The sequence below is a fragment of the Saccopteryx leptura genome, chromosome 4 (genome assembly GCF_036850995.1).
Source record: "Saccopteryx leptura isolate mSacLep1 chromosome 4, mSacLep1_pri_phased_curated, whole genome shotgun sequence".
Classification (NCBI taxonomy): Eukaryota; Metazoa; Chordata; class Mammalia; order Chiroptera; family Emballonuridae; genus Saccopteryx; species Saccopteryx leptura.
Genome location: NC_089506.1, coordinates 110466205 through 110482168, shown reverse-complemented (window position 1 = coordinate 110482168; position 15964 = coordinate 110466205). Strand labels below are relative to the sequence as shown.

Below are 15964 nucleotides of genomic sequence, written 5' to 3'. Positions count from 1 at the left end.
CAAAATGACCTATTTCATTATTTAAAAATAGAAATCTCTTCTGGAAAAATGCTTTTCTAAGAGCCTACAGAAGCTGACAAGGAGTAAGAAGTAAACATCTATGGGCACTGGTATGCAAGCATATCTTCCCAGTGGCACTCGTACAGAGATGGCTCCTCCCTTCCCCGGTACCCCACTGCGCAGCTGTCTCAAGCAGCAGGACTGAAGTGGACGCCACCCTCCCCAGAGCCCCTCACAGCTCCTGTAGCAGGAAACAGGGAGGAATCCAACTGAACAGCCAGCAAAGCAGTCATTCTCCGGGTGGTATTTTTCAGCTTGGCCAACAGTGCTTTTGCTAAAGAGTTTTATAGACCAAATTGGGTCAAAATGCTGGGTGTCTGACTTCCCTGCAAGGGAAGGGGAAGTCCCTCTGCAGCTCCACTGCCCAGTCCTGAACTAGGTTTGATTGGACTTAAACAAAACCTCTTCCCCTGCCCCGGGCGGGCAGTGAGGCTGCGGGGAGAGGGAGAGTAGGTGCAGAGCCCTGCTGCTGGCACTACGTGAATAAGGAAGCACAAGGCATGAGGACACGTTGTTGTCACCGTTTTTCGGTAAGTGAGGAGTTACTTAACGGGACTGCATTCTATAAAGTTTGTGCTTTTGGAAAATCCGACTTGTAAGTGTTCAACTTCACAGCTCGAGAGACTACTGAAGAGGTAACAGGGACGGAAGTTTGCAAGGCAAAGACTCAAGGGAGAAAGGACCCTGCGATGGAGCAGGGCAACAGAGCAGAGCGCTTGGATGCACATGCAGACGTTATGCGGACAGGGCATTCCAGCGGTAAGCGATATAGATCAGCACTATAAAGAGACTATGGACAAGACAGAAGCTTATAAGGTCCCGGGAGCGAAGGGCAGAAGTTGGTTGTGGGGGTTTCTCCCCGAGTGCCAGCAGAGTGTCAACAGTCTTTCGAATGTGACGAAAATCCAACTGCAGGATGTCATACGGAGAGCAGAGGTCAGCCTATTCCGAGGGCAGCCATTAGAACAGAAAGAGACAGTGCATACAATTAAAAATACACAGAAGAACAGCTGGAAAGAAGCACACATTTTTAGTTACTGGCAAATGGCAAGAGTAACCACTTATTTCAGACAGGTATGACCCATCCCACCATCAAAGACTTTCAAACTTTATCCCAAAAGAAAAGTAGCACACCCAACATATTTTATGCAAATAGAACAAAGAACTCCTTCACCCACAATCTCACTATTGAGGAATAGAAAGTTCTGCCATTTATATATCATTCTGGCATTCAACAGTTTTGATATTCAAGTGGTATCGTATGCTCACTAATGGCATAAAAATAAGACTTTTTCACTTGGGACATTTAGGTCTTAACCTTATTAACAACAAAAAAAAATGTGTATATATATATATAAACTTTCGAGTTTAATCCCCACTTCTCCTCATTGTCCTCTTAATGTACTTTTCTTACCATGAGTTTTGAAGAATGAATACAAAGCTTTTAACACAGACAGCTAACTTATTTTCCTTTTAGGATTAGTCATAAACTCTGAGGAATGCTAATTCTAACTGTATCCCTACATGTGTCAAAAATTACATTAAATTTAATGTTTTCTGCAACTACACATAAACCAAAAATCTTGAGATTTCTTAGAGATGAGGTTAGAATAAAAGTACATTCCCACACAGGGTTATTTTGTAATAGGCATGGGGTGGATGGGACACAGCTCTCCAAGAAAGCTGTGTCTGCCTTACAATCTCCATATAAGGAGGCAGAGCCCTTACTTTATCAACTAAATGCAAAAATAAGAGGCTCATTCTTTTGACTTGAACTCCACATGTCTGTTACTGTCAGGAAGCAAACAAGTTTTATGATACATTGAATTCCTGAACCAGAAGTCACAATTTAAAATTGACAGTGATTACAATTGATATGTCCATATAGTAAAAGTAGTTTTGTGTCTGAATTAAACAAGGATTGAAAATATTTGTGATATACTTTATAAATGCAGCTTTATTTCTAAATTAAAGCATTTAAAATATACATAGTATATGTTGTATAACATGCTTTGATACCATATTGCCCTTTGTTTTAGCCTCATCGCTCAGCAGATGTAAATCACTGAGCAGCTGAAAGATGATTTTAAGGTAGAGATTTTTGGCATGCTTGTATTCTCTGAAGTTATCTTGATGCCCTCAGGTAAGGAGGAATACTACATTATTAAGCTGGTTGAATAAGATTAAAGACATTCTCATCTTATTTTAATTTATGAAAGTAGAGATACCCAACACAATTTTTTAAAGATAATATGTTATATCTATTCAGATTGTATCTTTTCTCAGTAGATTTTGAAAAATCAAACTGCCGCTATTATTTTCCCAAGAAATAAAACATCTACACACAGATAGGATTTCACTAGAGACGCTAATCAAAGATGAACAGATGGGGAAATACCTAAGACACAAAGTTTTCCACTGCAATACCAGTGAAATCCGAGCAAAGCAGACATAAGATACAAGGCATCTCTAAACTAAAATGTGGTTTCACAAAAGTGGTACGTCCAGGTTAAAAGCAGATCATTCTACCTCCAGTATATGTTTCAATAATTTCCAAACCCTTTGAAAAATGTCTGTCCAGTCTGCTTCCCAGCAGCTCCATCAGAGCACTCAAGCCAGGTCGCCTTTGCAGCTTTAAGTGCGCCTGTTCAGTAGCACCCTCCTCACGCCGTGGGCAACGGGCCATTTGTCGTACCCTGGCGACAATTTCATGATGCCACAGATTCTGGGCTTAACTCAGACTAACAGTTCATGGTGATTTGATTAAATTAAACTGTGATCTCTAAAGGAAAACGCATGGGTCTAAGACTGTTAGGCAAAAGTCTGAGTCACCCTAATGTGTGGAGGGTGGACCGCTGTGGCCCTCTGAGAGCCACTGAGTCTACCGGACATCGGAATCCTCTGCAAGGACGCCACCAGGGGACCCAGGGCTGGACATGCTAGGGGGACCTGGGAGCCTTCCAACCCTGTACTTCCCAAACTTCAGTCTTCTTGAGAGGCATTTAGAGATAATACTTTTTCTTCCTTAAAATTAAAATAAGAAAATACTAAAAAAGATGGACATTTTAAAGAGGCAATACTTCACCATGTATCTACACAGCATTAGTAATTACTGCAAAGGCATCTGGAAAACAGTGAATATACTGAGTCCCATGAGGCAAATGCAGCTGCTAATTCTAATGGCGGTGAACAGAAATCACATTGGCCAGAGGAGTAGTGGAGTCTCTCAGGGGCAACACTCACTCAGTGTGTGACTGCGATTAGTATCAAAGACGGGCACTGGTTCCCCAAATACTATGCACACAGACAGAAACGTAGATGGATCTGGCAAAGGTCTAGTTTACAGATTTTCTGAGTATAAGCAAGTCTAATTTCTAGGAAATTTAGAGTATATTCACTTATTCAAAAATGTTAATTTTTTAAGGCTAAAATATCATAGTGCAAAAATATTGATGATCATCCTGAAAATTTACAGCTCTGATTGACAAAATGTAGTTTGTCAGAAAGAAGAGTGAGGTCAGAAAGGGTTTCTGGAGTTTTTTCCAAATATATGAGAACTAACTGCCAATTTTATAAGCTTAGAAGATGGGTCTAATATTAATATTGGTGATCTAATTTATCTAGAAATGAAATTTAAAACTTTTTGAAGATACTGTTCCTAAAATGTTTCTTCTCAATCATGCACTTATCTAAGGCTGTCAGATGACTGACAGGTGACCCTGCCACCAGAAGACACACAGTGGTGAACACATGCTACCGATAAGAAATGTGACTGACTTTACAAGCTAGACACTGGTTCTTTTTAATAAATTACAAATTTTAAAAATTATATTAAAAAATAATAAACGTGCTGGTCTGCACCTGATTATCCAACCTCAGCATTAACTGATGTACATGGAAAATTAAAATCAATCTTATAAAAAGAATCTCACCCTCCTGCCCCCAAAGTGCTTATTAGCTATGATTTAAATTAAAACCAAAGTCATTCACTTGGGGAAAATGGGCATAAAGCTCAAAGAGGATAAGGAACTCACTTCTATTCCCAAGAAACAACAGAAAATACACTTCAATTTATAAAATGTCTTTTAACAAAAAGCTTCAGATCAGTTACATGTCTCATTTCCTAAACTCACAACAGGTGTAAAGTAGGAAAAAGGTTACTGGTAATTTTAAATACCGTATTTCCCCATGTATAAGACGCACCTTTCCCCAAAAAATCCGGGGTCTAAAAACTGGGCGTGTCTTATATAGTGGGTGTAGATGTTTTTACTTGCATTTCCGGTTTTGCGCAGAGCCAAGGAGTTGTATAAATTTTATGATAAATAAAACTTGAGCCCGACCAGGTGGTGGCACAGTGGATAGAGCCTCAGACTGGGACATGGAGGACCCAGGTTCAAAACCCCAAGGTCACCGGCTTGAGCATGGGCTCATCAGGCTTGAGTATGGGCTCACCAGCTTGAGCACAGGGTCACTGGCTTGAGCGTGGGATCATAGATGTGACTCCATGATCGCTAGCTTGAGCCCAAAAATTGCTGGCTTGAAGCTCAAAGTTGCTGGCTTGAGCCCAAGATCGCTGGCTTGAGCAAGGGGTCACTCGCTCTGCTGTAGCCTCCACAATCAAGGCACATATGAGAAAGCAATCAGTGAAAAACTAAGGTACTGCAATGAAGAATTGACGCTTCTCATCTCTCTCCCTTCCTGTCTATTTCTATCTGTCCCTCTGTCTCTGTCAAAAAACAAACAAACTTGAGTTCAATAACTTTATGTAATATTTTTCAAATTTCGGGCCCCAAACTTAAGGTGAGCCTTATACATGGGAGTGTCTTATACATGAAGAAATACGGTAGATCTCATCAGTCTTATACATGGGGAACTACAGTAGATCTCATTATAGAAGGCAATAACATGCAAGTATGAATATGACTCAGCCATAATTCTGCTTATATCAATGCAATCATTGTGAGCATCTGAACGTACTTTAGGATTTTATTTTTAACTCTGTTTGGCTGATGCAGAAGCTGCAGGACACTAAGTGACCTATCCTTGTGGACACAGAATGAAAACCTTCCACTTGCAACAGACCACAGGGGCCCTTGGGCTCTGTGCTTCCAGGGCAGGCAGTAGAGGACAGGATGACCAAGGTGTCTGTCACCATCAACAGAGGGGCTGCCCTCAATCCTCTTCTCTGCTTTCTCTCTGGAAACAATGATCAATATGAAGGACTACAAAGCTAGAAAACAAAGTACATTTCTAGTCTAAGTTTCCTCCTCACTTCTAAAGAGGGCAAGTCTGTTAAATTAAGGAAGCATCTTGCTCCTTAAAGAGGTCTGAGGCCAAAGCTATTTATTTAAAATTAAGTAGAAAACTTTCCCCAGTGAACCTAATAATTATCTACTTTTTAATACTTTCGATTTTCATAAATCAGAGATTTATCTCAACCAGAGTCAATGCTAAAGAGCCCTAAATTTGGATCTATCTGGTGACATCCAACAGCCAAGCAGAAAGCCCCTCTATCAAGCTCAGAGGCCAGGAGTGGCCAAGCTGACTCAGCAAAGGCTAAGGAAGCCTCAGTATGTCCATAAAGACCCCATGACCTTCAGGCTTAACTGGAGTCAGGTTCTTGGGTGAAACAAAAACTATTTCCTGAAGAATTAGGAAACCCACTGAAGGTAGGTTTTTTATCAAAACCAAGTTGAAGCTTGCACCAGCAGTCACAGACAATTGCTAAGTCTGACCAGTGGCCCCAAGACTACCCGGGGCAATGGGATACTACTAGCAACGTCACCCTGTCCCCAGACTTTCCAGGGTGTCATGATGTGTGACTCCGGCACTTCTGCGGCTAAGCAGCTGGTGGGGGGGGAAGCAATGACGGAGCTGAAGGCACCTGAGCTCCTGTGGGGCGTCCGAGCTCAAAGGAACCTTGGGGTCCAGTGGTTTTCAAACTATGTTCATCAACAGAACATTTTTCCCTCCTAAAGAAAAACTTTAAGCTGGAAATTTAACATATTTCATAGGCAAAAGACACCGCTCTGGCTGAAACAAGGGCAGGAGTGACTTATAGATTCCTGCCTGGATTTCCCTCACGCCCTGTTGCCCAGTCAAAAGACACAGCGGCTCTGGGGAACAAGAGGGCCTCTGTGCTGGAAAGAGGGGTTCTTCATGTTCACAGACCCAGATTCAAACACCAGCTTTGCTGCTTAACAGCTCTGAGTACAACTTAGGAAATTATTTAACCTCTCTGGACCTCAGTTTCATCAATGTATGGTAATACAATATTTTACATCAAATCCTCAACAGTAATATATAATTTTATTAACCAATGTCACCCCAATATGTTTAATTTAAAAGATTTAGAAAATAAAGTGATTTTTTAAAAATTCTGCCTAATGAAGAAGTCCTCAACAGAGAGCATTTGAGATGATACATTTAGACGTTCTCAGTAAAAGGTTAACTACTACTAGTTCTAGGGGTTTGTCCCAGGGCACATAACGAGTGATCATTAACCCCAAACCTTGTGCCTTCCCTTTCTCTGCTCACAGATAGTCTTCGTTCACCCTTATTCTAGGTTAGGCTCCTTCAGTTCGTGACACCTTAGTTGGGGAACTGGCCCCAAACAGAAACCCAAAACCAAAACCCAAGGAATGGGCAGCAGATAGGGAAGTGTCTTGTGAAATAACCATCTGAAGAAATACTGCCTCCTACATTGAAAATAACACTGGCCAGAAAGTACGATTTCCAGTCCATTTTTAATGATCTCCGCTTGCCATTCTCATGAACAAACCTCTTTCTCAACTCAGGCCTGCTGTCACACTAACACAATTTCTCTAGAACTCAATCACCAACTTCCTTCTGTGACATCACCTCCTTTCTACCTGTGCTGTCCACTATTCCAGTCCTGAGCTTCCTGACGCTGGACTGAGGTTCACGGGTATAGATCCAGACTTATTCCAAAGTCACAATTAACAGAGGTCTAGAGTGCCCTTACTTTTCTATACTCTAACCTGCAAATAACTAGGTTGCTTACACGGTGCAATTGTGAATGCCGCCAACTTGAAAATACCAGGTTCCAAGGTAAGCCACACCAGAACCACTCTACTAAGCAAACAATAAAATGATTCACAAACCTTGACCAACCCCAAGGCAGATACCTGGGAATGTGTCCATGAGGACTTCAAAAAAAAATACTATTAACTACAACTGGAACAATTTTTAAATTGTTTCCATCTCACTGAATTACTTTATATGTAATATGTAACTAAATCTACTCAGTGACCACATTCCACCCATGTGAACAATTATATAAACTGCCAACCCTGACTTTGGCTTATAGTTTAAGCTGCAATTCTGCTACAAATGGCAACAAAGTCAGCTTAAAACACACCCCTGACTTGGCAGTTTCTGTAGATGATGTATTATTGTCAATTAGACATTTAGTTTAAAAAATTCAGAATTCAAGCCTCACTGGTGGTGGCCCAGTGGATATCCCATTAACCTGGGACACTGAGGTCCCAGGCTTGATCACTGGTTTGAGCACAGGCTCGCCAGCTTGACTGCAGGATCACTGACATGATCCCATGGCCGCTGGCTTGAGCTGAGCAAGGAGTCACTGGCATTGTGCGAGCACCCTCACGTCCCCATCAAGGCACCTATGAGAAGCAATCGATGAAGAACGAAAGTGATGCAACCACAAATTGATGCTTCTCATCTCGCTCGCTTCCTGTCTTCTGTCTCAAAAAAAAACAAAAGAAACAAACAAAAAAACCAGACTTCAAGATCTCTATGACTTATGGGTGTAAGTTATGAATAGAGAAGGAAGTCGAAAAAGTTTGCAAATTAGGAGGAATTAACTGTTTGTTGCTGGGAAGTCAATGAATATTTCTTACCCAAATAATAAGTCTTAAGAAAATAAAAAAATGTAATGTTTTTAGGTAACAGTCTTTTTATATTATTTACTTATTTTTAAATTAAATTTATTGGGGTGACATTGGCTTCTAAAGTTATATAGGTTTCAAGTATACAATTCTGTAATACATCACCTGTATATCTGTATATGCTATTGTGTATTCACCACCCAAAGTCAAATCTTCTTCCATCACCATATACAGAGTCGACCCCATTTACTCTGGACTCTCTTCCCACCCCCTTCCTTCTGGTAACCACCATACTGTTGTCTGTTTACCCATTTTTGTTTTTATTGTTTGTTCATTTGTTGCTTTCAGCTTTATATCCCACATATGAGTGAAATCATATAGCTCTTCACTTTTTCTAACTTATTTCACTTAGCATGCTATGTTGTTGCCAATGGCAGTATTTCATCTTTTCTCACGGCTGAGTAGAATTCCGTTGTATACATGTACCACATCTTCTATATCCAATCACCTACTGAAGGACACTTTGGGTTGTTTCCACATTTTGGCCACCGTGAGTAATGCTGCAGTGAACATATGGGTGCAGATATCTTTGACACGTGTTTCAGGTAGATATGCAGAAGAGGAGTTGCTGGGTCATATGATAACTCTACTCTTAATTTTTTGAGAAACTTTGATACTGTTTCCCATAGTGCCTGTACCAGTTTATATTCCTATTAGCAATGAATGAAGTTCCTTTTTCTCCACAACCTCTCCAACACTTGTTATTAATTGTCCATTGATAATAGCTATTCTAACAGGTATTTCATCATAATTTTCATTTATATTTCTCTAATAGCTAATGAAGCTGAGCATCTTTTCATATATCTGTTGGCGATTTGCATGCTTTCTTGGAAGAAGTGTCTGTTCAAGGCCTCTGCCCATTTTTTAATTGGATTGTTTGTTTGGTGTTGAGTTGCATTAGTTCTTTATATATTTTGAGTATTAACCCCTTCTTGAAGCTGCTATTTACAAATGCCTTCTCCCATTCAGTTGGCTGCCTTTTTGTTTTGTTGTCAGTTTCATTTGCTAGGCACAAGCTGTTAAGTTTGATACAGTCTCATTCATTTATTTTTGCCTTTAAGGTCAAATTCATAACATCCTCTCTAAGACCAAGGTCCACAAGTTTAGTACTTGTTTTCGTCTATGTAATTTATTGTTTCAGACTTTATATTTAGGTCTTTGATCCATTTTGAGTTAACTTTATTTATAGTGTAAATCAACTGTAGTATGTCACATATACACTCAAAACATCCACCCTCTACACCAGTGAAATGTAAATATGTGGAAGTGTGTCATTCTACCCTCCCCCAACTCAGTATCATACTCCTAATGATATATTTCCTTATTCCCAGTAACTTACTCCTCATTCCTCCCGGAGGAGATGAGAATACACCCCTCTGAGCGTACAGGAAGATCTGTCCGTTGCCTTCCTATGCCAATTCTTGGCTTTCCACGAGAACATTATTTTCTTCTTTTAACATATCTTGTTAAAGAAGTTTAACTACTAGCTAAAACTAACCAACCGACTTTTTTCTAGTAGTAATGAACTTAATGTAACTCTAGTCACCAGTAAAACATGATTGGAATATCCACCAAGGTGAATATATATGTATATACACACACATACACAACACAAACTTAAAAGTTATCTCAAATCTTAAAAAAACTTTTTTTCAAAAATGGTCTAAGTGAGATACTAAGAAAAAGTCATTTACTCCTTATAATTCTTCTCAGGAATTATGAGTTACCTATTAATGTTAGAGGCATAATTCAGAAAGTATTATAAATTTTTCTCTGCATTGTTATTATTTCCATTTGCTCACCTTAAAAGGAAATTGTAATTATCAATCTTTACAGTAAGTGATAGCATGCATTTCCATTTCATTTAGTATTACCATAAGGCTAGAGAACTTGGATGAGTTTAAAAACACCACAGAGGATTAAGTCATAACTCATTAGAGCTTTCTAGCACAGACACAAATAATTTACCATCTGACACGGTATGATAGTTTTGACTCACACATGGGAAATCTTATTAGCCCATGACAACATATAATTATTTTAAAAGGTATGCGTATAAAAATTTTCACAAATATCTTAAGCCAAGACTGCATATACAGTATTAAAATGTACACATACTATACAGACACACAGATTAACATTGTTGAAAGACAATTGAATTGATCGCAGACATTTAGTCTATATATAAAGATGACACTCTTGGTAAGCTTCTTTTTCTTGACATAACAGCTCTGACTTAAAGATGCTATAGTAATTATTTTTCTTCAAATAAGATTTGAAGCCCACCCCTAACCCCTCACCAAACTATAAAGGGAGGAAGGAAGGAAAGAAGGAAGGAAGGAAGGAAGGAAGGAAGGAAGGAAGGAAGGAAGGAAGGAAGGAAGGAAGGAAGGAAGGAAGGAAGGAAGGAAGGAAGGGGGGGAGAAAGGGAAGGAAGAAGGAAAGAATGGAGGAAGGAAGGGGAAAAAGAACAGAGGAAGGGAGGGAGACAGACAGGCAAGCCTTTCTCAATTTCAATAACTAACTCCTATCACTGAGTAAAATGTAATTTGTTCACACACTCAAAAACAGTATCTCACGATAGAGCCTTTAGTCACTTTATCACTGGAACATTAGAAAATGTTATTCCAGAAGAAATGACAAGAAATAGAATTTCTGTCCATTTCTGTTTATCACAATGATGATCTATTTCTCAACTTACCCCTATATTCTGAGTGGATTGGCTTTTGTCTCCCTAAGAAATCATCTAATGTTATATACTAATAACAAAGTCTTTAACAGCCCTGAAGTAGCTGAGGCTGGGGCTTAGCTCCTGAGAAAGAAACGTAACAAACTAGCATTGGGCTGGCCACAGCCACTTGCCAAAGGGGTCTACAGCAGACTAAAGGGGGAAAGGTAAATGCCAACAGTTAACAGATTATAAGGCAACATACAAACATTATTATTCATGATAATGATTGAATAATAATAATTAATATTTAATGCTGGCTATTTTGATTCACATACCCAAAACGCAACTATCTGGAATGAAAATCAACAAATTAGTTGTCAACCGCAGCTTCACTCTGCTTCAGTTTTGTACAAGGAAAACCATCAGCTCCAGAAGTCTCCCCTCCCCGATGGAGCCTCAGCACTTTGTGCTCTTGGAGTAGAAAATCAAGCAAACTAATGTTTTTTTCAAGCTTGTAATTACACACTTATCTCATAACCTTAAAGAAATCATATTCCTCATCTCACAATTGACCATACTGCTTTAAGACATTTTTATTTCATTACAATAGAGAAATTTAAACTAAAATTATAAACTACTTACTTAATATTGTTCTTTTAGAAAGCCTGAGATAAAAAGTATGTACAAAATTGTGTATCTGATCATTGGGATCAAACACATATTAAATAAAATCTTTACTAAAACATGGTTATTTGGACAAGTTTAAGTTACCTCTGGTACTCCTAATTTTCGGCATGCTTCCAAAAAGTTTTCCACGTTTCTTCTGCATTTGGCCATGCTAAGCTTTGGCTGTAAATGCAAATATGCAGAAATAATGAATTATTAAAAGAGAAACAACTTTAATAATACATTATACTTTAAACTTTCTAAATGACACAAGTAATACATGTTTACTGAAGAAAAGAAATATATAAACAAATAGAGAACACAAAAAACTTATCTATCCGGAAACATCCACCTAGAGATAAGAACTATTATTATTTTGGATTATACATTTCCAGACATTGTATACATACATGTCTGTGTTACAAAGACATTAGTACAAACACACATACATACATGCAAATTTTTATGGGGCCATACTCTTGTGTAACCTACTTTAGTTCACCTAAAAATACACCATTAACATCACCTTTTCCTATCGGCAAATATATTTCTATATGAAGGTTTAAATTCACCACGCCAATTAATCTCCTTCCCATTAAAGCAATGAATTTAATTAGAGAGGCAGTATCAAAATACATGGTCCTGAACAAAGTGGATGTCAAGGACTTAACTGAGCCTCTCACAATAGAGCTGATCTTGACTACGTGACCTCTAAGGTGTGGCATGGATAACAGGTATATCTTTCATTCACACTTTTTAATTTTTACATGGGAAGTTTTAAAAGCTTTACTGCTAAGTTTTAATATTCTACAATTCGTTCTTTTAAACAAAAAGACAAGAAGCATGAATGACTCCAACAGTCCAGATGTAGAAGCAATGTTTTATAAAGACTGACCTTACCCTATTAACAGCAAGTGACAGTGAAGTACTGATTCCATTTTTTCAGGGGCCCACACCAATCTGCATAAAGCTAAATTTGTACAGTATTTATTAATAAAAGGGACTTCCTCTATTCCACTCCCTGAAAAGGAAGGAAGGAAGGAAGGAAGGAAGGAAGGAAGGAAGGAAGGAAGGAAGGAAGGAAGGGAGGGAGGGAGGGAGGGAGGGAGGGGAGGGGAGGGGAGGGGAGGGGAGGGGAGGGGAGGGGAGGGGAGGGAGAGAGGGAGGGAGAGAGGGAGGGAGGGAGAGAGGGAGGGAGAGAGGGAGGGAGGGAGAGAGGGAGGGAGAGAGGGAGGGAGAGAGGGAGGGAGAGAGGGAGGGAGAGAGGGAGGGAGAGAGGGAGGGAGAGAGGGAGGGAGAGAGGTAAGCAAACAGGCCGGCTTTCAGGTGGAACAATTTAATTTGTAAGCTAAGCAAGATATTCTCCACATCAGCTAGAAAGGAAATGGTGTCCTCCAACACAAGGCCTACAAAGGCCCAGAAGCTGCTCGGTGGTTTTGCTCACCCCAGCACATCATAGGAATAAACTACCACATTTAGCCTCATGCAAAGAGAAGGAACAGAAATGGGTAAGCGTGATGGGGATATCAGATGACTAGGTCCTGGCACAGCACACAGGGCAGTTCATCACAATGAGATGCTAATGTCTGTGTCTCTGACCCTCTGGGCCCATTATCTTCTTTTGTCTACTTATAAATTAGGAGGTTCTGTTCTGAAACTCCCAAGATGCTTGACACATTCAAAATATTTAGGTCAACCCAGTCAAGTCAATGAAAGTGGGTCGCAAGCTACATAAAGAAAATTTTTCCAACTTTGGAAGTGAAGGAGGGCCCATTCTAAGATTTTGCCTCATTTCAGTTAGAAAAGTACTTGCTACAAGTACAACGGTTCAAAGAATCAAAAATTATACAAATTACAAACAATGGAATATCAATGGTTAGCTCACCAAATTGTTGAAGACTGAGAAAATCCATTTCAAGAGACTCTCAGCACACTGACAATAATAGTGACTCTGTTTACCACTGCATTCCCTTAGCTTGGCATAAAAAATGGATTGATTTCCTCAATGAAAAGTTAGAATGCTTAATGTTGTCAATCACGTTTGTAGAAAAGGCACAAAGGTAGAAATGGGACACCCATGACTGATCAAGTGTTTACTGTGTCTGACTCTATTTGGTGCTAAGGATGCACCTGTGAATGTGAAGGACACAATCCTCATGGTTACTTAGTCTAGTTCAAAATATTAACAAGTTCAAGAAAATGATAGGGCCCTGGCTAGGTAGCTTAAGTTGGTTAGAGTGTTGGCCCGATACGCCAAGGTTGAGGGGTCAATCCCTGGTCAGGGAACATAACAGAATCACCCAATGAATGCATAAATAAGTGGAACAACAAATTGATATTTTCTCTTTGTCTCAAAATCAATTTTTAAAAAAAGAAAATTATAATGTAGTATGGTATAGGTCTTAGGGAAAAGCAAATTGAGTTAGAAGTTAAATAACTTTCCTAAAGACATACAACTTATGAGTAGATCTGAAATTTGAATCCAAACTCTGCATTCTTAGCCCCTACTCTTTTTCCTGCCTCATCTAAAGAACAGCAAATACTGTAGTGTGGATAGAAATTCTTTCTTCTCGCCTGACCAAGCAGTGGCGCAGTGGATAGAGCGTCGGATTGTGATGTGGAGGACCCAGGTTCGAGACCCCGAGGTTGCCAGCTTGAGTGCAGGCTCATCTGGTTTGAGCAAGGATCACCAGCTTGGACCCAAGGTCGCGCTGGCTCGAGCAAGGGGTCACTCGTTCTGCTGTAGCCCCCCAGTCAAGGCACATACGAGAAAGCAATCAATGAACTAATAAGGAGCCGCAACGAAGAATTGATGTTTCTCATCTCTCCCTTCCTGTCTGCCTGCCCCTATCTGTCTCTCTCTCTGACTCTCTCTGTCTCTGCCACAAAAAAAAAAAAAAAGAAATTCTTTCTTCTCTACTTGTCTGAACCCTATACACAGGCCTCAAAGACAAGCTTATCCCTGATTTCTCCACACTCATCTGACTGACGATAAAAGTAACTCTGTAGCTTCTGGATGGCAACATACTCTGTGATATACAGGAGGAGGCTCAACATACCAGCCTTATCCCCCCTGCAGAGGAGATGAGGATTTTTAGGGCACTAACGGAGTCTTACTTAGCCTCACATTCTCCATTACCCCCCCAGTACCCCCAAGGTGCCTCTGAGCACTGGGAAGGATTAAAAAATTGTTGCATTAACAACTGCTGGTCAACCTCTGGCTTGACAGGCTCCTACTGCCCTTTCACACAGAACCCACATCTTTTCAGAGCCAATGAATAATTTCTTAAATGTGATTTTCTCTATATTTGAAATAAATTCCCTTTGTCACTTACATATTTATTTTAAGTATTCTCCCTTTTTCACAGTGAAAATGTTGCTTCCTTCGAAGCGACTCCTTTCTGCTCTTCTAGTGGTTTGGACCCAAAAGAGAGGATTTGAGGAAGGTTCTGGTGACCTCATCCGCATCTTTAGCCAGCAACACTCTCCCCAGAGTTAGTTTTCTGGGAAAATTAGTTTCCCGTTACGTGGTGTTACTTACAACTGCTGGTGAGGGGACGTGGATGCTCGCAACAGACCGCGGGCGGATGTGGTTGACCAGATGGCAGAGGACGACGCCGTCCATGAGCGCAGCCCCCAGGTCTTCGTGCAGGCTGACCTTGAGTCTCATCTCAATGCTCTGTGGGGGAATAGCAGGACACTCTGGTCAGCAACAGACACATATACAGTGGTGTGCTGTACACCATACAGCCTAGGTGTGTAAGAGGCGGTACCATCTAGGCTCGTGTAAGTGCATCTATGATGTTTACAAAGTGATGAATCACCTGAGGACACATTTCTCAGAATATATCCCCACTGTTAAGTGGCACATGACAGTACATGAGATGCTCACAGTTCAAAAACAACTTCAGTGCAGAAAGAATGCTAGAAGCCAAACTGTTCCCAGTGATTGTCTTTGAGTGGTAGAATAAGAAATGGTTTATTTTTCTTTTGCATTTCTCTGTGTTCTCTTATTCTCCAATCAAGAGTATTTTGTGTTATATTTTCAATTAAAATTTATTTTTTTTACAAAAGGTGACAACCAAAGGATTTCTAAAAGAATGTAGCATTTTTAATCAATGAACTGAATCACCAACTACAGTTGATGCTTCTCATCTCTCTTTCTCGTTTGTCTCTCTCTCTTAAAAAAAATGTAGCATTTTCCCTGAAGAATGAATACAAATGTAAATAGATACATGATTAATAATATATACCTCATAAGATGATAATTGCATATTCAAATTGGAGGCCAAGCAGTAATAAATTTTCTTTTGTAATTTGGAAAAAAATTTTAAATGAGAATTTGATACACAGCTCCAAAAACATTATAGGGGTTTTGATGCCATTTGTAAAAAAATACTGGAAGTTTCATATTGAATTATAGGACAAAATATACTGCTCTACCTAAGGCAGCTAGAGGTAGATTTAAAAGAGGATACAAACTGTTCTTTTTTTCTCCCTGTTTTTTTTAGGCAAAAAAGTGGTCAAACATTAGCCATGGTCTCTACCATCAGAGCTTAAAATCTTCAATGTTACCTGACACAAAACTTCATCCTTGGTAGGATCTCATTATGTCCATTAAATTGGTGGTTTTAAC

The 15964-nt window shown here is 39.7% G+C and overlaps 1 protein-coding gene across 4 annotated transcripts in view; it reads right to left on the bottom strand.

Annotated features, from left to right (window-relative positions):
* The window catches only part of LRCH1 (leucine rich repeats and calponin homology domain containing 1), a 216840-nt gene that overhangs the window by 10805 nt on the left and 190071 nt on the right, over positions 1-15964 (bottom strand). For 2 of the 4 annotated variants that reach the window (XM_066380988.1, XM_066380991.1), the window contains 2 exons: positions 14870-15007; positions 11434-11511 (listed from right to left, as the gene is read on the bottom strand). In XM_066380988.1, coding sequence (XP_066237085.1) covers positions 11434-11511; positions 14870-15007 — 216 coding nt within the window. Of the gene's footprint in view, positions 1-296; positions 1003-11433; positions 11512-14869; positions 15008-15964 lie in introns of those variants that run through there. The other 2 variants (XM_066380987.1, XM_066380990.1) reach the window with 2 other exon arrangements.